Below are 24,193 nucleotides of genomic sequence, written 5' to 3'. Positions count from 1 at the left end.
TTACTTGTGGGGGCAGTTAAACTCGTTGCACGGTTTTGTAACTGGTTCAGGCTTCTTGAGATGCAAGCAATGAAAAGGCTCAACAGATCTACCATCCAGAGTTCCAACAAGCCCAAGCTCGGTACAGATAACTTCTTGCATTTGCAGTCCTGTAGTATAGAGCAAATATGATATAAGCATGTTACCAGAATGTTATAGCACAATAAAGGTGTTCGGCAATTATAATGATAATAATAGTCACATTTGTATATCCCTTAATATTATGTTCCTAAGCGCTTTACATTTTAATTGGTACTACCCCGGTCATTAGATTCAATTGCTAATCCGCATATGATTATGATAGTGCACATGCTCCGCTCCCTGGGGACTACTTTAGCAAGGCGCTGTTTTACAAGCGCACACATGCAAATTCAACCACATCAAAGTCCGCATAATACAGGGTACCCATTTAACACCTGGTCGGAGAGAGCCAAATGTAGATAAGACACCCTATTCAAAATGATATATTGGCAAACCTTTATGCCCGAATTCACAAAGGAGGTTTGAGCTCAAACCTTGGTTTTCGTACGTCATATGACGCGTTTTACGCGTTTTTTACAGACCTGGGGGGTGTTTCACAAAGATCCTAAGTTGAACTTATCTCTAAGTTGGACTTAAAAAATATGGAAAGCCATTAGCATCTTTGAAAATATTTTGTAAAAGTTATTTTGAAAGGCATTCATTGTTTATTGAAATCATTCATATTTTCTATCATCAAGGAGATTTCATGTTCTGGATGTGGAATTAATAAAAAGTCTAAAATACTTGAATTTCTGCTTTTGAATATATTTCATTTAAAGACTCCAATGGCTGTCCATAATTTTTAAGTCCAACTTAGAGTTAAGTTCTACTTAGGATCTTTGTGAAACACCCCCCTGGTTTGTAAAGTACAAAAGGAGGTTTGGCGAAACAAAAGGAGGTTTGAGCTCAAACCTTGCTTTGTGAATTCGGGCCTTAGAGTCTTGTCAGTAAGTCATTGATTACCATCTTACTTAATTATTTGGTCCTGTCCATGGTCACTGTCGATATATCTGAAACTTTTGTCCTGGCTTGCTGGAAACGATCCGGGCTATTTTCTTTTTGAAAAGTTTCCTCCACATCTCCCCCCCCCCCCAGCACCACCACCATCATCATCATCATAATCATCATCACCACCACCATTATCATCAACATTATCACCACCATCATGATCATCATAACCACCACCGTCACCACCATCATCACCACCATCATCATCACAACCACCATCATCATCATCATCATCATCATAATCACCATCATAACCATCATCACCACCATCATCATCATCACCATCATCATAATCATCATCATAACCATCATTATCATGATCATCATAACCACTACCATCATCATCAACATCATCACCGCCATCAACATCATCATCATCATAATCATCATCATAACCATCATCATCATCATCATCATCATAACCACCACCATCATCATCAACATCACCACCACCATCATCATCACCACCATCATCACCACCACCATCATCATCATCATCATAATCATCATCATAACCATCATCATCATCATCATGATCATCATAACCACCACCATCATCATCAATATCATCATCATCATAACCATCATCATCATCATCATAATCATCATCATAACCATCATCATCATCATGATCATCATAACCACCACCATCACCACCATCATCACCACCATAATCATCACCATCATCGCCATCATCATCATCATCATCATCACCATCCTCATCATCATCGCTATTTTCTATCAATAATAACAAATAATTTCTGACCGTAACCACACGTTTTGCTGCAAGGTGTATCAATGATGCTCCATCGGTATGCAGGTCTATCTTGAATCGGTTTGAAGAAAACCCAGCGCGCTTCTGAGCTCTTCTTGGCATCATCTAAAACATGGTATGTAGACGCGTAAACCTGTACAGTTAAGTGAAGAGAACACGAGATTATGGAAAACAATATCTAGTTTCTGGCTGCTACAATTGAATAAATTGATTGAAGTTGTAGGTTGTAAGCATAATATGCTCGGGCGATAGTTTTTACTTCTCCGTAAATTTCCGACGCCAACCGAGGCTTAACTCCAAACCTGGACCTAGTACTCTACCAATAACCATCATCATCATCATCATCATCATCATCATCTTCATTCATCATTTTCATCAGCATCATGTTCATCATCATCATCATCATCATCATCATCATCGTCACCACCACCACCATCATCATCATCATCATCACCATCATCATCATCATCATCATCATCATCAGTATCATCATTATCATCATCATCGTCATCATCATCATCATCATCATCATCATCATCATTATCATCATCAGTATCATCATCATTATCATCATCATCATCATCGTCATCATCATCATCATCAGTATCATCATCAGTATCATCATCGTCATCATCATCATCATCATCATCATCATCAGTATCATCATCAGTATCATCATCATCATCATCATCATCGTCATCACCACCACCATCATCAGCAGCAGCAGCATTCAAGTCCATTTGCAATCCTATTTCTATTAACCCTATTATTATTATCTTGATCCGGGAGTAATCGTTGTGAGTGAAATGTTTAAATGGTCATATTTTCACAAATGAGGGCATTTGAAGAGTAATCCTTTTAGGGGACATCCATCTATAATATTCTTCCATTCTAATATTTAATATATGCAAATACTCGCAAACTATTTTTGCTCTGATATTTATGAGAGCTCAACTAAGTGAACATTAAAGTGACTTAGTAACATTGTTCAGATAAGAGAAAAATTATGCTAAGGTAGTGACTTCATAATGCTAGATGTACAATTAAAGATTATCTGACAGTTTGAGTGAAAACGGACCATTATTAATGATACAAATTTAGATAAACTGATCTGATCGATTCCTTAATTCTCCCAACTACAATTTAATTACATTTTAGGTGAATGTAAATTGTCACAAAGCCATGAATTTGCTCTATATACCATTCAAGACATTTAAGTTTTGAAAGATTTTTAAAAGCCTGTCTAATGTCTTATTTTAAAGGAAAAATGGTTGGGAGAATTAACTGTTAATCAGTGTTAGAGGATGTTGCACAGTGACGCCTTCATAGAAAACCGTAAATATGTTTGAAGTTTGAGAATTTTCTCAGGATTTTTTGCCTGTTAGACGGTAAGTACAATAGAAGGTATATAATAAGTAACATTTATACAAAAGTTACAGTTTTTCATCAACCTTCAACAAGGTTACCGAGTCACTTTAACATAGTTACACACCTGTATAGTTATTTTTGAGCTGGTCGGTCCCCTGATTTGGATACTTTCCCCATCTCCACCTACGTAAGATATGACGTCATCCCCCATCGAGTACGCACGGGACTTCCCCCTTTCTCCTGCGCCACCGATGACGTATTGGTCTTCTATGATCAATGCTGTATATAAGAAAGAATATACAAACTCTTAATTTTCTTATTTTAAAGTCTACTCTTCTCTTTAAAGGGGAAGTCCACCATGATAATCTGTTGGTTTTATTAGAAGCACAAAATGAGAGGAACAGGTCAGTGAAAAATAAGTTAAGATTAAGATAAGATAGTTATGATATCTTTTAAAAGTTGATCAGTCGATCAGTCAAACACACATTGGCAACTCTGTTACTCCCATTTTCTCTGTACAAACAAAATTAGAAAGTTTATTTTCCCTCAAGAAAATGTCCAATTATACGTGCACCCTTAATATCATTATTGTAAATATGTTTCTCTACAACCCCGGTAATAATAATAATAATAAAGAAGGAAATAAAAGTTTAGGAAATGTTATTAATTGTTCAATAGTTTTATTTCATTGTGTTATATTTCACATCCCACCATTTTGATTAAGATAGCTCAGTGGTAGAGCACTCGTGGCCTCGAAACCGGGAGCTCCCGGGTTCGACACCAAGCCAATAAGCTAGTGCCCTTTGGTATGGGATTAATCCTCATTATCAAGTCCCTCTGAGAGGACTTAAAGCCGTCCGTCTCCTAGTTACTTACTTACAAGAGCAAATCATCATCATCATCATCATCATACCAAAAATTGATTATGAACTTGCAAAGCATTCAGACTCTTTGAGAGACATGATGAATGTCACTTTTAAGATGGGCAGGTGGAAATGTCAACTTATTAGATCGATTTAATCTATCTTTCTATCTATCAGGCTATAGTTCATCCAGACGTTGGACAAAGCCCTCCTCATAACATTTCCACTCTATTCCGTTTCTAGCTGTCCTAGTCCAAGCGGCCGTTCTCATGTATGATGTTAGGTCATCCCTCCATCTTCTCTTCTGTCTTCCTCTTCTTCTCTTTCCCCTCCTTGGCTGCCATGCTGTTAAACGATTTGTCCATCTATTGTCCTGAAGTCTTGCTACATGCCCAGGCCCAGCCCATCTCCACTTTGATTCTCTGACTTTCTCCATGATATCTTTAACCTTTGTTTTCTGGCGTGTGACTTAATCATCTTACCGAAATGACAATCTCCGCACGGTTGTGTGATGTTGATATAAGTGGAACCTATCGGGATCTCCAAAAGATTAGTATAATCTGAAATAAAAAACACATACAAAGATCGTGTAACATGTACAATAGATGCCGTACAACAATCAACCCCGCACGGACGATGACCTAAACATCCGACTTTCCAATATTGCCAAAATATCAGTAAAGTAATAAGAATAATATTCGGTTCTTGTACAGCGCATATTTTTTTATCACATAAAGTCTACATGCGCTTCCAAAGAGCTTTGGAAATTACGAGCTTACGAAACCTAAAAAAGGAAACATTTTTGAGCGGCCTCGTGACTCGGAGCTGCCGCCCTCGACTACATCACTGTCATCGACCCTTGTCGGACTTGCTCAGGAGGGACGGGTAAAGATAAAAATAAATCTGCCTTGATAATGTTTTGCCTTTATTCTCCCTTTTACAAAAGATGAAATCTAAGTGAGGGGAAGGGGGCGGTTGATTCGGACCCTATAGACATCATGGCCTACAAGCAATTAGTGAATGAAAATGAAAATGATAATAATAATAATGATGAAGATGGTGATGATGATGATGATGATGATGATGATGGTAATGATGATGATGATGATGATGATGATGGTCATAATAATGATAATCATAATAATATGTGAAATTTGTAAGGCAACGAATCTACTTGATATCAAATGTTTAAGGCGCACCTGTGAAACAAAAAAATAGAAGGAAAAAAAAAAGAAAAGGGATCGCATGAAAAGCATCGGCATTAAAAACAAAGGTACAGATGTAAAAGTTAACCCATACCCAAATGACAGAACACTAATTAATTATATGCCTAATTAAACAGATCCGTCTAATGCTTACCATAAAACGCGGGAGGGTGACTGACACCACCAGTCTGTATCTCGCATGTTGAGTTATCTCCGTCACAAACTCCACAAGAATCAAAACGTCGATCAGAATCTTCCTCGAGATCACATCCGAAATGCTGCAATGAGACAATTATTATCATTATTATATAATCATTATTATCTATATAAGGCTTCCAATTGGTACAATAAATCAGTGTATGTAATATTTTTAGCGCAGTACCCGGATGACAGATCAATTTTTTTCTGCTGTCATCCGGGAACTTCAAATGTCGATACAATATTGCTTGATTATCAAGTCAAATTATGTTATTTCGCTAGTCAGCCTGATATAGATAACAATAATAATATTGTATGGCTTTGTTTTCGTGTGATACTATATGAATATTGCTCTCGCTATGACAATATATTCTTGCATCACACTGCATCCAATAAATATATAATTATTGTTTGGTTGCTTTTATCAATATTCCATGTATAATTAACAATGCATAACATATTTTATAAAACACCAACATTTCGTTATGTAATATGGAAATAAGCAATCCGGACTCATTAATCAATAACATGAAAGAATGTTTTTTAATCATGTAATACGGAAATTAAAAGTGAACCTACTTAAAAGCTAACCCTTAACCCTAAACTCAATCCTTAACCCAAATTGCGACCCTAACCATCCTAAACCTAATCCTCTATCTTCCTAGGAATAAAGCCAGAATAATGTTGAAATTCAAAGGTCGTGGGTTCAAAGGTCATGGGTTCGATCCCCGAACACTAAACTAATGTCCTCTGACAAGGCCTGGTTTAGGATGACATAGCATTTGTGTTAGTAATTTGCCCTCACGGTGACTGTATGGTAGGAACACTCATCAGAGAGAGGATAGGGTGCACATTGTGCGTGAATAAAACCGATGACCGGGTTAATGATATCCGTAAAGCGCCTCAATAAAGACGGTAATTCGTTTTAAGCGCTATATCAAGTTCAAGTTCAAGTTCAAGTTTTATTTATCTTTCTTTCATAACACAAATTTTAAATATGACCTGAATATAACAAGTTGACAGAATATTGCGTTACAATAGAAAGATGAGGTGACCTTGGTTGAAAGCAATAAATCCAGATTATTTTTTTTTAAATAATTAGATGTTACGTCCCTACCTTACACTCGCCTTCAACGCATATGGCCGTTTTGTCTTCTAATGGATTGAGAACATCGCATCGAGTGCCGTCTGTAAACTGACCAAACTTGACCACTTTACTGAGCCCATACGACACACAGTTATGCTGGCAGAAATCATCACCAGACGTTTCTGTATTTCAAAGAAATGTAATCAAATCGAATCAATTCAATTCAATTCAAATCAATTCAAATAATAGTGTTTTCATAACTCAATCAAAAGATTAAAAATTTCTTACATAAAATGAATATCAAATGGCATTTGCAAAACAACTTAGAAAATAAAATATATTTGTAACTAAACAATCTTATATGGCGACAAGTAATAAATGCGTTTTAGGATACAAAATAGTATTTAAAAAACACATCATAAACTATTGACTTGGTAAAGCGGCGTATACTTTGCTGTTTGAAGAACAGAGGGGTTTTGCTCGACCATTTTCAAAAGCAAAAAATTCTATAACAAGCAAAAAACAAAATTAATTCATGCGATTTAAGGCTGTAACAGGTCATGCTTAAAGGTTATCTTGAATGAGTTTATACCCCTCGTCATTGGATATATCTTGTCATTTAACAATTCTTCTGTTTTATTTTCATGCTGCTAATAAAATGAAATAAATGAATGAACATATTTTGATAATTTTGCCAAAATAAAAGGAAAATCAACAACAACAACTCACGGCTTCTATCTGTATAAGGCAACCACGTTGTGAGCTGATCTTTGTAAGGAATATCATCTCGGGATCCACACTGTTCTTCTGCAAACTGGTACTGGGTGGAACCGGGACAGTTCTAAAAATGATGAAGAAAAACAAATAAATCATTCAATCTCCGTTTCATCATTCAATGTTGGTATAGGACATTATAGACCATCATTCAATGTTGGTATATGACATTATAGACCATCATGTAATGTTGGTATATGACATTATAGACCATCATTCAGTGTTGGTATATGACATTATAGACCATCATTCAATGTTGATATATGACATTATAGACCATCATTCAATGTTGGTATATGACATTATAGACCATCATTCAATGTTGATATATGACATTATAGACCATCATTCAATGTTGGTATATGACATTATAGACCATCATTCAATGTTGGTATATGACATTATAGACCATCATGTAATGTTGGTATATGACATTATAGACCATCATTCAATGTTGGTATATGACATTATAGACCATCATTCAATGTTGATATATGACATTATAGACCATCATTCAATGTTGGTATATGACATTATAGACCATCATTCAATGTTGGCATATGACATTATAGACTATCATTCAATGTTGGTATATGACATTATAGACCATCATTCAATGTTGGTATATGACATTATAGACCATCATTCAATGTTGGTATATGACATTATAGACCATCATTCAATGTTGATATATGACATTATAGACCATCATTCAATGTTGATATATGACATTATAGACCATCATTCAATGTTGGTATATGACATTATAGACCATCATTCAATGTTGGTATATGACATTATAGACCATCATTCAATGTTGATATATGACATTATAGACCATCATGTTGGTATATGACATTATAGACCATCATTCAATGTTGATATATGACATTATAGACCATCATTCGATGTTGGTATATGACATTATTGACCATCATTCAATGTTGGTATATGACATTATAGACCATCATTCAATGTTGGTATATGACATTATAGACCATCATTCAATGTTGGTATATGACATTATAGACCATCATTCAATGTTGGTACTTTTGATCATATTCCGTAACAGTATTGTATCGTGTTTCCTTCCCCTAATTGAGTCGTCAGAGTTTTAATACCCTACGTGTATATATCGTGCCTGCAGTATTCAAGGTAAAGTTATATGTTATGTTGTTAATATGTTATGGAGTTATATCCGTACATCAATAAGCCTGTTCGTAAATAGCTCTGGAACGCATGACCCCCAAACATCCACAGATCTTTTACACTATGGATACGTCCCACTTGTGCATTTTAGAATAATCACTGTCGAAGTGATGGAGGTGCTTCATGAATACCTTTTGTTTGCCTTCTTGAGAAGAATACTTCCATCTGTGTATCAGATAAATGTACTGTCGGTACATAAATGAATACTAATACACAGGGCGGCGATCCCGGGGGGACGGGGGTACACGTCCCCCCCCCCCCCCCCCCCCTCAATTTTTTTAGGGGAATCATCCCCCCCCCCCTGGAAATTTGAAAAAGTGCAAAACAAATTGTATAGCATATGCTGAATAATGACTGCAACACACTTTTAGGCTCCGGAAGGCCCAAGAGTGCAGCGTTTAGACTAATAAAATTGCAAAAAAAATCTCGCTCGGTCGCTACGCTCCCTCGCATAACATCCTTGTAAAAAAAAAATCGCATTTCGTCCCCCCGGTCATTAACAGAAATCGCCGCCCCTGCGGAACGAATGACCTTAATCTGCACATGCGCAAATCGTAATTACGAACTCGCTTATAGGTAATGCGCAAGGCTGTTAAAACTGGCGTTAAATTGATTATCTTGAAATAAGTTGAGATTGTTCATTAATATATTCCTAGCAAATAGTAATTACTTTCTTGGACAAGAAGTGTACAATGATGATAGTCAGAGAGTATTGTCGGTATTTCTTTGTTTGATTTTTATTATATTTCTGCATTGTTCAACGTAGTACAAAGTTATATACAAAAGTCAAAATACAAAAGTCAAAATACGTATAAAATAATATCATAATATAAATAACTGTAATAATTACACCTTTAAAAAGATTTCAAATCCAAACATGTAGAAGATATTGAATATAAAATTAGCAAACTTACAAACACGTTGCACGTTTCTATTTCAGTATCTTCTCCTTGGCAGTGGTACCCGCCAAAAGACGGTCTAAGTGATTTTAAAAGAGAAAAATAAGTTGAATAAAATAGTAAACAATCATTAAATAGTGTATAAATTGTTGCAAGTTAAATCATTGTAATATTAACTTAATTAATTCGAGAATTGAAGCTGTCTTCATCTCTAAATATTTGTCTACAAGATTTGCATGTTTACTTTTTGTCTTGACGTGAATGACGTTTATAGTTTGGTTTTCTACAATTTAAATAATTCTCATTCTGCTTTGGATTCATTTTTGCTTACATTTTTGCTACCTTTTCCTAATTCATGTACTTACGAAGTCTATGTTCATTTAAAAGTAAAATTCAAAGGAAATATTAGTTCTCTTAACATACTAAGTACCTTTAACGGTCGCTTCATCTTCAGAGTAATGTTTACAGGAAATTGATAAAATACAGTGATTTGTATACACAGAGAATTACAGTAATACATCTTCGTCTTACGTTGGACTATTGCAATGCCGACGTTTCCTTCGGATCCCTCCGCCGCAAGTTCGGGAACAATCGGAAAACATCGGCTCCCATTCGGACCATTGGCCATGAATAGGTTCGGGGCCTTCGTCTCCGTAAGAAACGCACTGTCCACTAATACACCACTGAAAGAGAGATAACAATTGTGAACATTGAAACACGTTTGGTGTTGTCCGACAAATTTTTTTTTAATTGTTTATTTGTTTTGTATTTGTTTTGCTTTTTTAAATTTTATGTTTAGGCCTACAATTAAGTTAACGGTGAACAATATTGTTAGTATTTATCAAAAGTAGAACATCATGCAGTATACAGTGCATATACATCAACTGAATTTTTTTGCCTGTTGCGTTAGACATCTTAGAGCATCAATATTCAAATTATTTAAGTAAATCATTTCAAGAATATGAAAAGAATAAGTATACGAAAAAAAAAACACTGATGAATACTATAAACAAAAAAGTGCAAGAGGAGGATAGTAATGATAATAATGAATCAATAATTAAATAACAATAGGTTTAATAAATAAATGATTATAAAAAAGTAAAGAGAACGAAAGTGAAAAGGGAGAAGGAGAAGAAGAACAAGAAAAAGAAGAAGAAGAAGGAAGAGGAGGAGTAGAAGAAGAAGAGAAGAAAAAGAAGGAGAAGAAGATAAAGAGGAAGAAGAAGGAGGAGGAGGAGTAGAAGAAGAAGATAAAGAGGAAGAAGAAGAAGAAGAAAAAGAAGGAGAAGAAGATAAAGAGGAAGGAGAAGGAGGAGGAAGAAGAAGAAGATAAAGAGGAAGAAGAAGAAGAAGATAAAGAGGAAGAAGAAGAAGAAGAAGAAGAAGAAGATAAAGAAGAAGAAGAAGATAAAGAAGAAGAAGAAGAAGAAGAAGAAGAAGAAGATAAAGAGGAAGAAGAAGAAGAAGAAGAAGAAGAAGAAGAAGAAGGAGAAGAAAAAGAAGGAGAAGAAGATAAAGAGGAAGAAGAAGGAGGAGGAGGAGTAGAAGAGAAGAAGAAGAAGAAGAAGAAGAAGAAGAAGAAGAAGAAGAAGAAAAAGAAGGAGAAGAAGATAAAGAGGAGAAGAAGAAGAAGAAGAAGAAGAAGAAGAAGAAGAAGAGAAGGAGAAGAAAAAGAAGGAGAAGAAGATAAAGAGGAAGAAGAAGGAGGAGGAGGAGTAGAAGAAGAAGAAGAAGAAGAAGAAGAAGAAGAAGAAGAAGAAGGACGAGGATGAGAACAATGATGATGATGAGGAGAAGGGGTACTCTCACCTTTCCGTCACCGCATTCAGTGCCGTCTGCCGGTGGTGAGCGGTTGGTGCTGCAGATTTTCTTACCATCTTTCGTTCTCATGCACCATAGCTTCGCACAGTCCGTCTTTAAAGGGATCAAGATTTTTGTTAAATAATAATAAAGAAGTAAGTGGTGGAAACGGGGGCAAGGGCACGTGCCTCTGGCCAAACCCATTTTGTATTTATGGGGGGTAAAAATTACGATTACAAAAATAGTGGCCCCTAAATCTGTTGCTTGTGTAGTAAGAAATCACTTTAAAAATATGATGACCCTTTATTATTTTGTTCCTCTCTTGCTTGATATTATTTTTTTCTCGCTTTCATATCACCCGAACCACTACTACGAGACAACAAAAATATTGCACGTTTAATGAGTAGTTGCCCAAGGTCAATTGTACTAGGGTGTCTTGGTGATTGTCCAGGGGGAGTTGTCCTTGGGAAGTAGTCAGGGGATCCTAAATGTTGATGCCTTGAGATAGTTGTCCGTGTGTGCCAGTGTGGGAATAGTTGTCCTGCTAGATGTTATAGGCATATGATCGCAGAGTGAAATCTGAACTCTTTCACGTAAGTATTCACACTGTTTTTTTTACAGTAATTGGCGACGATAAAACACTGGGTAGACGGATAGAGTGTTACCTGTCGATGTGAACAAGCCCCACTGCTATCTGCATAGAGGAATTTACACTGCTCGTTACGGTGAAAGAGTTGACCCGGTCGCCAACCTCGGTAGAGTGAAAGGTTCTTGTTCATTTCCGGTTCGTCATTAAGACAGTGTGATATTGGTGACCTGTAACCAGAAAATTGTGACAATCTAACTTTAACTAAGAGATTTTCAATCTATGGTTACGCTATTTGGGCAAACAATTTGTGGTTTTCATTCACTTCTATTTTTCAGGCAGGGTATTGAAATAGCCCTTTAAATAGCCCCACTGTACTATTAGTAGCTACTTGCTCCCTCTATATAGAAAACTTCCCCAATCGGTGCATGTTGGTCCCCCATGATCCTCTTTTTCTTATGTTAATTGAAAGCTGAGTTGAAGAGATAGTCACCTGTCAGTGTGGTCTAATCCCCCCCCCCCCCCCCACTCAGTGTTATTTAGGGTACGCATATGCTCGTTCCCTCTTTTTGAAAGCACCCCCTATCTGAGGACTGCCAACATTTTCGAACCCCCCTTTCGCGGGCTTTTCGCGGGCTTTTCCTGCCTTGGAGACCCCCCTAAATCAGGAAAAATGCTCAATGTACCCCCCTAAATTCGGAATAATTTCTCAGGAGTCGAAAGAGATGAGAGAAAAAAAAATCACCCCTTTTTAAAGAAATCTCCGGGTGAAAACTCAAAATCACCCTTTTTTTCTTACAGTTCTCGGGCCGGACTTTGTCGCACGAAAAGTACTCCTAACGGACATTTTGGCAACACGCATGCGGTCATTCCTACCTCTGAGTGGGGGGGGGGGGGGCGGGGTCTAATCCCTCTCAGCCAAACTAGTACAGATGGCCTTTAAGAAAATATCTTGCAAGTCTTTGCCTGATAATTTGTCATATTTCAAGCATATTTTTTTCAAGCCATTCACTTACAACGGTCGTTCTTCCGTAAATAATATTTTGTAAAATTTGATGAAATATGATAACTTTCAGGTGGTCAAGAACAGCCTTTCTTTGAACAGCAAGCAAACATTTGAATATGTTAATAAATCGGTCTATTCCCCATGAGAGCCCACTACTATGCGTCTTTAAATCGAGGAGTCAGTGACACAACGACGTAACTCCATTTTGGCCATTTTGAGAAAAAGTGGTTTATGTGTCACTGAGCACTTGGGCCTTAAGGAGTTAGGTCTATGTTTCATTAGCCATTGGCTTCAATGGAGTGTTGGGTGGAGTTAAGCCTGTGTGTTTCCTGGAAAGCCCACACTTTTCTGAGCATTTTGATATTAAATACTCATTTGGCAAAATATGGAGTTACGTCTTTGCGTCATTGAACCCTGGAAATGATTGTAGGTTTTTGGATTATTATCCTCTTACCTGAGAAACGAATTCAGATATCTGACACTGCATTCCGACCAGGTGTAGGCACCGGCTCCCGACGACGTCACAGAGGCCATGATGTGACCTGAGGTCGGGCAACTGTTTCCGGCGCCGTCATGCCCAATACCCAGCCTGAAAAGAAGGGAAAGGAAGTGAAGATGAGGAGCAAAAAAATGACCATCCTCACATTTGTAGACAATCAGCTTACATTTTTGACGATATTACACAATAATTATGCCACGATATTTAAAGAGAAAGTCCCCCCTGGTATTCAGATAGATTTGATAGCAGCAGAAAAATGAGAGAAACAAGTCAGTTAAAGTTTAAACAAAACCGATTATAAATCAGAAATTTACGATTATTTTAAGGAGCGATCAATAAAAAACATAAACTGGCACTTTGTGATGTATCTCGCGAGCTCCCCTCCCATTTGCCCTGTACTAAATGCTTAAAATAATTCATTTTTTCCGGTAAGAATGTTTTTAATCAATATTCGCCTTAGATAATAATTGGTGCAAATAATTATGTTTTTATACAACCTTTTTATATAAGAAAATGGAAGTTCATTAAATTTAACAACCTCATTGCTAGAATCTTATTTAATAAGCCAGTTCATAGAAACAATCTGCACATGAGCAGATAAAGGTCATTTGTACCAAAATGGTAAAACCCACAGAGATGAATACCGGATATGCGCTCATGAAAGTTATGTAAAATTATTCATTTATGCACCAACGGTACATTCTATGATACGCAGGTGGAAGTATTCTTTTCAAGAGCTCAAACAAAAGGTATTCATGAAGCACGTCTAGGACTTTGGCAGTTATTATTCTAAGATGCTCAAAGTGGAACTTCTCCATGTGTAAAAGATCTGTGGATATTTGGGGTCATTTGTACCATGTGCTATCTGTAAACTCCCTTATATAACCATACTTTATGTAAATGAATAACGGGCACTGCTAAGCTTCTTGTATACTTACGCGTGTCCTATTTCATGTGCCACCGTTAGACCTGTTGCTAGACCGTTATCTTCAACGATTGAACACCGTCTCGATCTGACGCAAGCCGACGCCATGTTTGCAAGCCCAAGAACGCCATGTACAGTTGACCCTGTGAAGATGTCTTTCCTCGAAAGGTCGTGCCTAAATAGAAATATATTAGATAAGGTATAGGTATAGGATAATAGCATTCACACGTATACATCGGACTTTGTTTTACAGCTCATAATCTTTGCATTCTATGCCCCCTCCCCCTTTTCCCCTTACTATCCCCCTTCTCTCTTTCATGATAGAATCATCTTTCATCTTTCTCTTCCATCTTTCTCTTCGGCCGTCATTTCCTTCTTCATTTTTATACCCTCTGTTTGCTCCCACCCTCTCTCTCTCTCTCTCTCTCTCTATCTCATAATAGAAATATTTATTCTCCTGTATGTATTTCCTTTTCGCTATATAAACACTCTCTCCCATCATCTTTCTCTCCCATCTTTCTCTGCGTCTGTAATTACCTTCTTCCTGTTTAAATCCTCTCACTTTCCCTCACCTCTCTATCTCTATTTCTCTCTCTCTCTCTCTCACTCTCTCTCTCTCTCTCTCTCTATCTCACTCTCTCTCTCTCTCTCTCTCTCTCTCTCTCTCCTTTTCTCTCTAACTCTGTCCCTCTCTCCGTGCTCCCTTTCCCAGATGTAATACTTCCAGTTTTACATTACCCTTTCTGGCTATTTCTAGAACAGGGTTATTGGATGCGGACGATTACTCCTCGATCTTTTTAAACAAAAAAATATTATGATCAATCCTCAAATGTAGACTGCTTACCTCGTTATCAATGTCGCTACATCAAAGTGTTCAGGGTCCCCTACATTTTCAGGATAAACTCGTTTCTGCCAGTCACAGAAGTAACGCAATGATGTTTGAGCGTCCGGTACGATCATGGGATCGACCTGTGAAGGAGGATAAAACACGTTATAAGACGGATTCTAGAATCTAAGCAATCCGATTGGTCCATTGACATCACGTGGGCGTGCATTTATTTGTCCCACCGTGCAAAACATCTCCCATCAAATATCGATAACCCATGTTTGATATCTGCCGATATCGCTTTCGCGTAATTCAGTCAAATTGAATGTGTGCATATAATAGATCTAACGTGAGAATATTCGGCTGGCCCAAGACGCTAGGCGTCGGATGTAGCCCCCAGAGCCCCCAAACACATCATGAAATAGGGTAGATTTCAGTACCCCCATCTCATGCCCCCACTTAACTGGGAAGATTATTTACTTACCTCTACTGCCTCTAGCACCAAGCAGCGAACGACATGCAGAGAAATATTAACCATAATTGAAGGGCTCCGAAATGTATTAGCCGCCTGTAGAAGAAACAGTTATCAAGACAAAATCACGTACGAAATTTCTCGATTGAAAAATGAAGTGTACTTCCTGATTATGCTGATTGCCATCATTGATATCTATAAAGTAGAGCCCTTTGAAACTGTTGGGGAGATTAGGGACTTTTAGATTATGCACGACGAGAACGTGGACTGCCATTTTAAGGCAATGTGACGTCACTGCCAGTGTCTTAAAAGGACGTCACATTGCCTTAAAAGGGCAGTCCACGTTCTCGTCGTGCAGAATCTAAAAGTCCCTATTATGAAATAGGGCACTCAATACATTTTAACCAGGGCCCCATTTCACAAAACTTGTCATTAGTGACAAATGCCAGTTTTTTGTTGTAATGTAGTGACGTCCTTGCTTCTGATTGGTTATCAGCAGATTTGTCACTGATTTTGGTCATTTCGAGCTTTCGTGGGTTATCCTGTTCAAGCTGACTTATTTTTGATCTGTTATTATTGTATATTGTCAGACTGTATATTGTTGTATGCTGGAAGCTTGAAAAAAGGCTTTGAGAAACGGGTCCCAGGTATATTTGCTTTGCAAATGGTGAAACTAGTGGTATTGTGAGGGTCGTGCTATGGATGGAGGGGAGGGGGGGGGGTTACTTGTCTTATTTTAAATGGACGGACGGGCGGGGATTATAATATATGCCGTGTCGTCGTATTATCTCCCCCTCCCCCTGTTCATTCTGTTTTTCATTTGTTAACTTTGATGCATCAACTTTGATGAATCAACTTTGATGAATCAACTTTAATTTCAGTTTTGATGCCCTACTGTTTATCTTGAATAGGAATCATGTTCAGATTACGCAATACGTAATTGTCATGTTCGAAAATTTCAATTGGTGATGTACAAGGCCATTAAAATTGCCTAAGGTTGACTTTTTTCGAAAGTCTTTAGGATCGTTCTTTAAATTTACAACAGAAAAGAAAAGAAAAGAAAAGAAAAGAAAAGAAAAGAAAAGAAAAGAAAAGAAAGAAAAGTAAACTTACAATAGACATGATGGTCTTGAGATAATTCTCCAATTCGTTGCCATGGTACTCAAACATGGTTGAATCGCTTACGATCATCACCTCGATGTATTTCCGATCATGCTCTTGTGGTATCGAACGCATGTCCAATCGTCGACTTTCTTCTTGATCTGAAAAGAGATACAAAAATATTAAAGGGATAGTTGAGTTCTGTTGCAGAGGGCGCTACACAAAATAATTTTTTTGTGAGATAATGAAAAACCTGAGTATCAAATTTGAAAGAACATAATATTTAAATGACAAAGTCATCTTTGTTTGATCAAAATCGGTTCAGAGACGGCTGAAATATAACGATTTCTAATAATAATACCGCCACAAATATTAGATATTTTGAAAAGTTTGAAGGAAAAAAACGTTGAAAACACGAAATAACGCCTTTTCACGTCATATTTCAGCCAATGCCGATGTTGGCTTTTTAAATGGCATTTTCGTGTTGCTTATATTACGCACAACCAGCCGGCCCATGTTTTGCTGTTTTTAATTAAATAATTAATTAACGGTCACCCTGTTTTTTTGAAAGTGGAGCTGAATTGGTACGATCGTATTGGCTAAATTTCACACATTTTGGAGTATAAAATTACCTTCATAGCAATTTTAGGGCACTAGAAATGTCATAGATAAAAATAAGAGCAATAACCATGCACTTTTGAAGGCATTTGCGGTCTGAAAACAGAACTCAACTATCCCTTTAATGACACACGCTGAGGACTGAACACTCCCACCTAGACCAGATAATAGCGAATGTATATCAGTGATTGAATGTAAGTCTAAATCATTAGATTTTTAAGCAAAAATTAAAGCGAGCAAATTGTACACATGCTTAATATATCTCAATAAACTACAGGAATAACATAATGAAAACATTCAGTGAGGAATAAGTTGATCAATTTATGTTTACGCTTTTTATGTATGTTTTTTGTAACGTTTTTATACATATATGTTTTTTTATTGGGAGGGGGGAGGTAAAATATTTAGAAAAGGTTATTTTAAAAGGCATGAAATGTTGATTCAAATCATTCATATTGTCCATAATCAAGGAGATTTCTTGTTCTTGATGTGGAATTTCTGAAAAGTTTAAAATACTTGAATTTTTGCTTTTGAATATATTTTATTCTAAGGCTACTAATGGCTCTCCATAATATTTAAATCCAATTTAGAGTTAAGTTTGACTTGGGATCTGTGTGAAACACCCCCCCCCCCCCTGATTTAAGATAGTTTGCGTGGTTAATATTACGCACCCTCATTCGTAGGTCCTGTCTCACACGTCTTTCTTTCCTGGCGTTTGAATACGAGATGGGGAGGCGACCATACCTCTTGTTGCTCCTCCTGCTCACCGGGGCGAAAATCCCCAACGAGGTGACGAAATTTTTCAGGAACTGGTCTTATCAATAAGTCCAAGTCCTTACTCGCTACAAGACCATTCTGCATCAAAGCGAATTATACCAATTAAAATAATAATTAATCATAGGTGTACGAGTTAGTGAGGTTGGGGCCTCAGCTTGGAAATGCCCGGTATAGCGTCATGTGTTGGCAGCGGAAAAGATAGGTTAGTGCATTTCGATGATGAAATAACACTTCTCTATTTTGCCCGCATCTTTGCCGGCTCGCTGACAAGATGTACAAACGGGAAACTGGGATTTCCAGTCAAGAAGCGTCAGCCGCTCCACCCCCTTGGCAAAAATGTACCCAACCTACGCCTGTGTTATTAATAACCTATTACAGTGCATATTCCTACTATTTTTTTTTAGGAAAAGGCATTAATACAAACAAAAAGCCTAGACCTACTCTTCTTAAAGGGAAAGTCCACCCCAAAAATAAGTTTGTTTCGATAGAGGCAGAATAATAAGAAAATCAGGTGAGTGAAAGTTTGAGCAAATTCTGAATGAAAATAAGAAAGTTATGAATTATTGAAGTCGTGATCAATCAAATACAAATTGGCAACTCTGTGACTTATTATACGAGCTCTCCTTCATTTGCTTTGTGCATAATTTTCCATAAAATCATGTTTTCTTTGTTATTGATGACGGAATATATATTTGTTCCTTGCAGGGGGAGTATAGAAACATATTTGCAATTATTATATTTAGGGTGCATGTATGGTTGAAATTTTTCTTGAGGGAAAATGAAAATTTTAGATTTTTTTAGTACTGAGCAAATGAAAGTTGAGCTCGCATGATACGTCATAGAGTTGCCAATTTGTATTTGATTGATCACAACTTCAATAATTCATAACTTTCTTATTTTCATTCAGAATTTGCTCAAACTTTCACTCACCTGATTTTCTTATTATTCTGCCTCTGTCGAAACAAACTTATTTTGGGGGTGGACTTTCCCTTTAATAATCTGCACAAAGATTGCACATATTCCAGTTTGATTTAAAAACTGAAAAAAACAAGTAAATTGTCCAGACTATCATTACTTATAGTGAAATTTTGTGAAATTTGTGTTTGTAATTGTTTAGAAAAATGTAAAGCCATAAAACAATATACGATTCGTTTAAAATGAATCAATACTTTAAATATTCAGAAAACAATACATACCAATAGGCTTCCATCTTGTTCGCTCAAAGACACCATAGAATCGAGCTCTCGGCCTCTCACGTGACCAATATAGTATCCATGGTTACGGTGTAAACGTTGAGCTCTGAGTGACGTAAGGTTGGTGCTATGCCAGTGGTGAATGACAAGATGATCAGGAAAGACATCGTCTATAAGAGAAAAAAAATAATAAGGATAGAGTAAGAAAGTGAGAAGGTAAAGAAAATACAAAAAAACAACGAGAGAAAAGAAAAGAAACAGAACTTTAACCGTACCACGGTTTAAGACATGGGGAATTTCACAACATACAGGAAATATAATTATCGAAGGACAGTTTGGATAGGTATACAAATACCCAAGTTTTATAATTTTTCTTAAAATTAAATGTATTCAACTATATGATGCAGTTTCGGAGCTGCATATGAGTCGATTAGAGGGTTGAGCACTTGGGATGGCAAATGACTCCGTGCCCCTCGTTTCTACGAAAAATAGAAGATTGACCCTCCACTCCCCATCGCCCCCGCCCCCACCCCCGCCGCTTCTCTTTAAATTATTTCTTCCATCCCTCTTCCCTTTGCGCTCATGCACTCGGCCAACTACTCACTATTATCCGGCTCCAAATCGAGCATATATTCTTTGCCGACCGCTCGGATGAGGTATGAACGTTCTCCAACACTGTGACGCGATTGGCCGGAAGTTTGATCACGTGACAGACTTGGCCGATGTCTCTGCACTCTGATTGGCTGAACGATCTCGTACTCGGGAACTGCATATCGAAAGGATATAGACCAACTAAGGTTGAGGTATGATAGTATAGCGTTTCGTATGTTGATTTTTGAATAGGTTTCTAACGTTTTAAGGGATGCATCATATTTTTTTTTTTTAATAATTTCATTTATATATTTCGGACACTATGCTAAGCGGACCGTGCATCATTAAACGTGTGCCTTTTTTCTTCAAAGGTTGGCAAAACATATTTTGTTCCACCCCTCTCACATCCCTTTATTCAAGAAACCATTGTTTGATAAACGTTAAACCAATTAAGGACAAACTTTGACTATTTCAGTTTATAACTTGTATTTTTTTTATAGTAAAAAAACTACCGTATATTTTTAAAAGAATTACATACCTTCGCTATACGATTTAACTCCAAAAATATCCACCAGTTCGTCTTGGGACATATGCTGATGTACCTGTTGGTAAATATTAAATCAGCTTCCATAATTATCGTGATTGAAGTAATAATTATAGAAAACACCACTGTATTTCACATCCAGAAGAGATACGAATGGGGTCATTGTGTTGATATTCAAAAGAATGATAATAAAAATAAGAATTATACGAGTGATGAAAGTCACATTTATAGAGCGCTTAATAATACGTTTCTTTGTTGTAAATTGCTAATCTGCACATGATAGTCCACATGCTCCGTAAGAGGACACTTTTTTCTTTTCTTTTTTGGTCACGAAATTTTTAAATTTGACGTTTTGCTCCGTTGGGGGGGGGGGTAAGGTCACCTTTTTAGGTCAGCCATTGGCAATTTTTTTTTTTTTTTTTTTTATAATAATTTTTTTTTTAAACGTGCCCCCTGCCCCCCCCCCCCCCCCCCTGGATCCGCCACTGGTTGGTATTACCAGATAGAGGTTATATTTGGATTGGTTGTGATTTAAAATCCCGTTTCCCCCAATTTCCTCATAATATTCCAGAGTTACAACGCACAGGGCTTATAAAGATCATGGCCTTCTAATTGTTTCATAAGATCATGGGTGTGTGCGAAAGTGTGCAAATCAGTAATAATACATTTCATATCACCACAATCGTCTGCTTTTCAACTTTGCTGCTTCCCATTGGGGATGTTTTTATTTAAGACACACTCTTACAGAGCACACCATCCAAACAAAACCCAAGAGAGGGAAACTGCTCCTTTGTCAATGACCGAAAATGCTTACGCAGTCGTTATTGTTAAAACAGCTGAATGTTCTCATTAAGATGCACATAATCAGAAGGCGGTAACTATCAATGGATCAAAGAAAGAATCACTTTGAATGTCCATCCGTAATAGGTCCATGGGCAAATAGACCATTTATGTAATGTAACCAAATTTATACGCAAGTGCCTCGATACGAATTATTTCATTCACCTGTTACGAATTGTATTTCATTAGTCAGAATGCAAATTGCATATATTGCGTGTGATAAAGAAGGGGAAGCCATAACGTTTGTCCTACCTAGCAACAATTCATGTATGCAATTCTCATTTTGACGATCGAGGTACATTCATTCGTAAACAGGTGAATGAAATATTTCGTATCGAGGAGTTTCACAAAGGTAATATGAATAAATTTGATTACATTACGAAAATGACCTATTGTAAAGTTCAAGAAGTCGTTCGGAAATAACCGTCAAACCAAATAATACAGTACATGGTAAATAAAACAGGCGTACAATTTTCCAAAAAGATCAACTTACCTCTATACTTGATGCGTACGAAGAGGCTGGTAGCAAGTAGCACATTATATGAAGTGCTACGAAGAAATGGTCATATATAAACCCCAGTTCCATGGTGTACTAATCCGTTCACTAAATCTTGGAATCGAGCCGCAATAAACATGAAACACTTAAACGTTTACAGTAACAAAAGTTCACACATAAATCGGCAATGGATCATTTTCGTAATGTAATCAAATTTAATGTAGAAGTTTTTGTTGAGTGCCATGTGAGAAATTATTTCATTCACCTGTTTTACGAATTTTTGTATTTCAATATAGTCAAAATGAGAATTGCATACATTAATTGTTGCTAGGTATAGGACACACATTATGGCTTGTATTATTCAACAACACATAATGTATGCAATTCGCATTCTGACTATTGAAATACAATTATACGCAACAGGTGCATAGAATAATATGTAACGAGGCACATAACAAAGATTTGTGCATTAAATTGATTACATTACGGAAGTGGCCTATACATGCCCAGACGCGGATCCACGAGCCGATTTTACCGGCCCGCCCCCACCCCCCCCCCAAAAAAAAACGGTAACATAATTGAATAGTAACTTAAATTGTACCTTTTTTTAAACAAAAAACGAAGCGGCCCCCATGACCCCTCCCCCCCCCCCCAAAAAAAAGGAATATTTTAAAAATGTTGCCCCCCCCCCCGCAGAAATTAGTGGTCCTCGATCCTCTCCAGCATCCCCTCCCCCCATATTCACCGGCCGGCTGAGTCGGAGCTAAAATGTTACCTCAAGAACTGGACCCCCCCCCCCCCCCCCCCCCCGCTTATTCGCCGTTCGCCAGCTGGCTGATTCGCCGCTAAATATTTTTTCAAGAAAACATACGTCACACAAACTTCAAGTCTGTTACTGTTAAATTTCATCAAACTTTTACATCGAGGCGAGTCACATAATGGTACAAAACTCAAATCGTTTCTTTTTTGTTCTGATAAAAATTTAATGCCCAAACAAGAAAACAACGCGTGAACGCTTATAAACGATAACATGGAAAAGTATGTACATAATAAATCGGGGATAACAAATTATCTTGATCAGTTGTAATTGGAATTACCATGATTAGTCATTAGAATACTACCGTAATCAGAATTAAATATTATATACAACAGACTCAGAGTCGAAATTATTTTGCATCATGAACGATTTGGAGATTATTCCTCTTCCGTTTACAGCAACCAATGAACTAACATTCATATGTATATGGATTCAAAAAAGTTAAACGATCATCAAACGGAAGTATTTTATTGCACACTTTCGTGGCAAGAATTATGCACGAAACTGCCTAAAAGAGATCAATAGGATTCATTACGTGTAATATGTTGCCATGTTGTCGAAACTGGATTAGGTGTTCTACAAGACATAGATTTCAGCCGCTACATGCTTCGATTTCAACAATTACTTGAATCAGTATTTTGTACGTATGCTTGTCATTATGGATTATCTACGATATTAAAAGTCAACAAATATTACGAATGATCCACACGTGTTCAGTACAAATACAACCATAATATCAAATCAAATATCTTCATCGTCTCTTTCGTAGGAAAAACCCTTAGAGAAAACGTTTCCTTTTTGTATATAAACAATATAATATAATGTCTCAACTAGCCACCTAGACATGACCCCTAATCTCGAACTAACCGTAGAGTTCCTCACTACAAGTGGACTCAGTCTTAACAGGGGCTTTTAGATTTGCACGTCGACATAGTGGACTGCTACGTGTGACGTCATTTTAAGGTACTGGCGCAGTGCTTTAAAATGACTTTAAAATGACGTCACACGTTCCAGACGACTATGTCCACGTGCAAATCTAAAAGTCCCTAATGTCAGTAATAGTGTGGTACGGTATGTCACTGAAACTGCTCTCGTAGGATTTTTGTGCCAAAGTTGTTGTTTTTTGTGTGTATTTTTGGATTAATTGGGGTCCAAGCTATCAGAAATTGATGGGGTACAAATTTTCACGAAGACACCAAATTTCCTTATTGCGCGTGCCATTTTGGCGCCCAATATGGACCCCCAAGAAATGAAGGAGGGGTCTGAAAATTTGAACCCCATTATTTTTGGCCAATTGGGACCCTTTTGAAGCCAAAACAGCAACAACAACAAAAATCAATTTTGGCAAAAAAATCCGACGGGATTACATACCATATCGCACTATAAGTGCGAAGTACATGTATTTCTCATCACCCCGATTAAGAAGTCATTTCGGGTCAATGAGGAAGACAATATTTAATGGGGTGGTGGGACGGGAAGCCATCCCGTGGGTAGAACCAGGCGATACAGCCAAGTATAAACCATTATCATCACTTCCAAGCTGGAACTCGCATATAAAACTGATTTGACGCGAATGAAAGTCCTAAACTATCAACAGTCCCCCCCCCCCCCCCAATAACCAGATAACGGGTTAAAAAACTAAGATTTCTTTAATGC

The 24,193-nt window shown here is 37.2% G+C and overlaps 1 protein-coding gene across 1 annotated transcript; it reads right to left on the bottom strand.

Annotated features, from left to right (window-relative positions):
* Nucleotides 1–21,896, bottom strand: LOC579238 (A disintegrin and metalloproteinase with thrombospondin motifs 4). The gene is made up of 21 exons (XM_030989494.1): nt 21,718–21,896; nt 20,379–20,442; nt 19,854–20,015; nt 19,253–19,419; nt 17,951–18,134; nt 16,674–16,822; nt 15,573–15,656; nt 15,107–15,231; nt 14,276–14,437; nt 13,293–13,427; nt 11,912–12,062; nt 11,256–11,360; nt 9,978–10,129; nt 9,462–9,525; nt 7,294–7,405; nt 6,595–6,746; nt 5,434–5,557; nt 4,557–4,634; nt 3,336–3,490; nt 1,835–1,976; nt 1–149 (listed from the first exon to the last, which is right to left on the bottom strand). Exons 1-21 carry the CDS (start codon nt 21,808–21,810, stop codon nt 1–3), a joined length of 2,709 nt encoding a protein of 902 aa, XP_030845354.1. The 5' UTR covers nt 21,811–21,896.
* Nucleotides 21,897–24,193: the final 2,297 nt, after the last annotated feature.

This window comes from Strongylocentrotus purpuratus, unplaced genomic scaffold (genome assembly GCF_000002235.5).
Source record: "Strongylocentrotus purpuratus isolate Spur 01 unplaced genomic scaffold, Spur_5.0 spur5_scaffold_18, whole genome shotgun sequence".
NCBI lineage: Eukaryota > Metazoa > Echinodermata > Echinoidea > Camarodonta > Strongylocentrotidae > Strongylocentrotus > Strongylocentrotus purpuratus.
This window is presented reverse-complemented; position numbering and strand designations above follow the sequence as displayed.

Coding starts and splice junctions, on each gene's coding strand:
- LOC579238 (XM_030989494.1), bottom strand. CDS start 21,810: ATGGAACTGGGGTTTATATATGACCATTTCTTCGTAGCACTTCATATA. Junction 20,016..20,378: donor AGTTAAATCGTATAGCGAAG/GTATGTAATTCT, acceptor TTCGATATGCAG/TTCCCGAGTACGAGATCGTT. Junction 15,657..16,673: donor TCAAGACCATCATGTCTATT/GTAAGTTTACTT, acceptor TTTCTTCTACAG/GCGGCTAATACATTTCGGAG.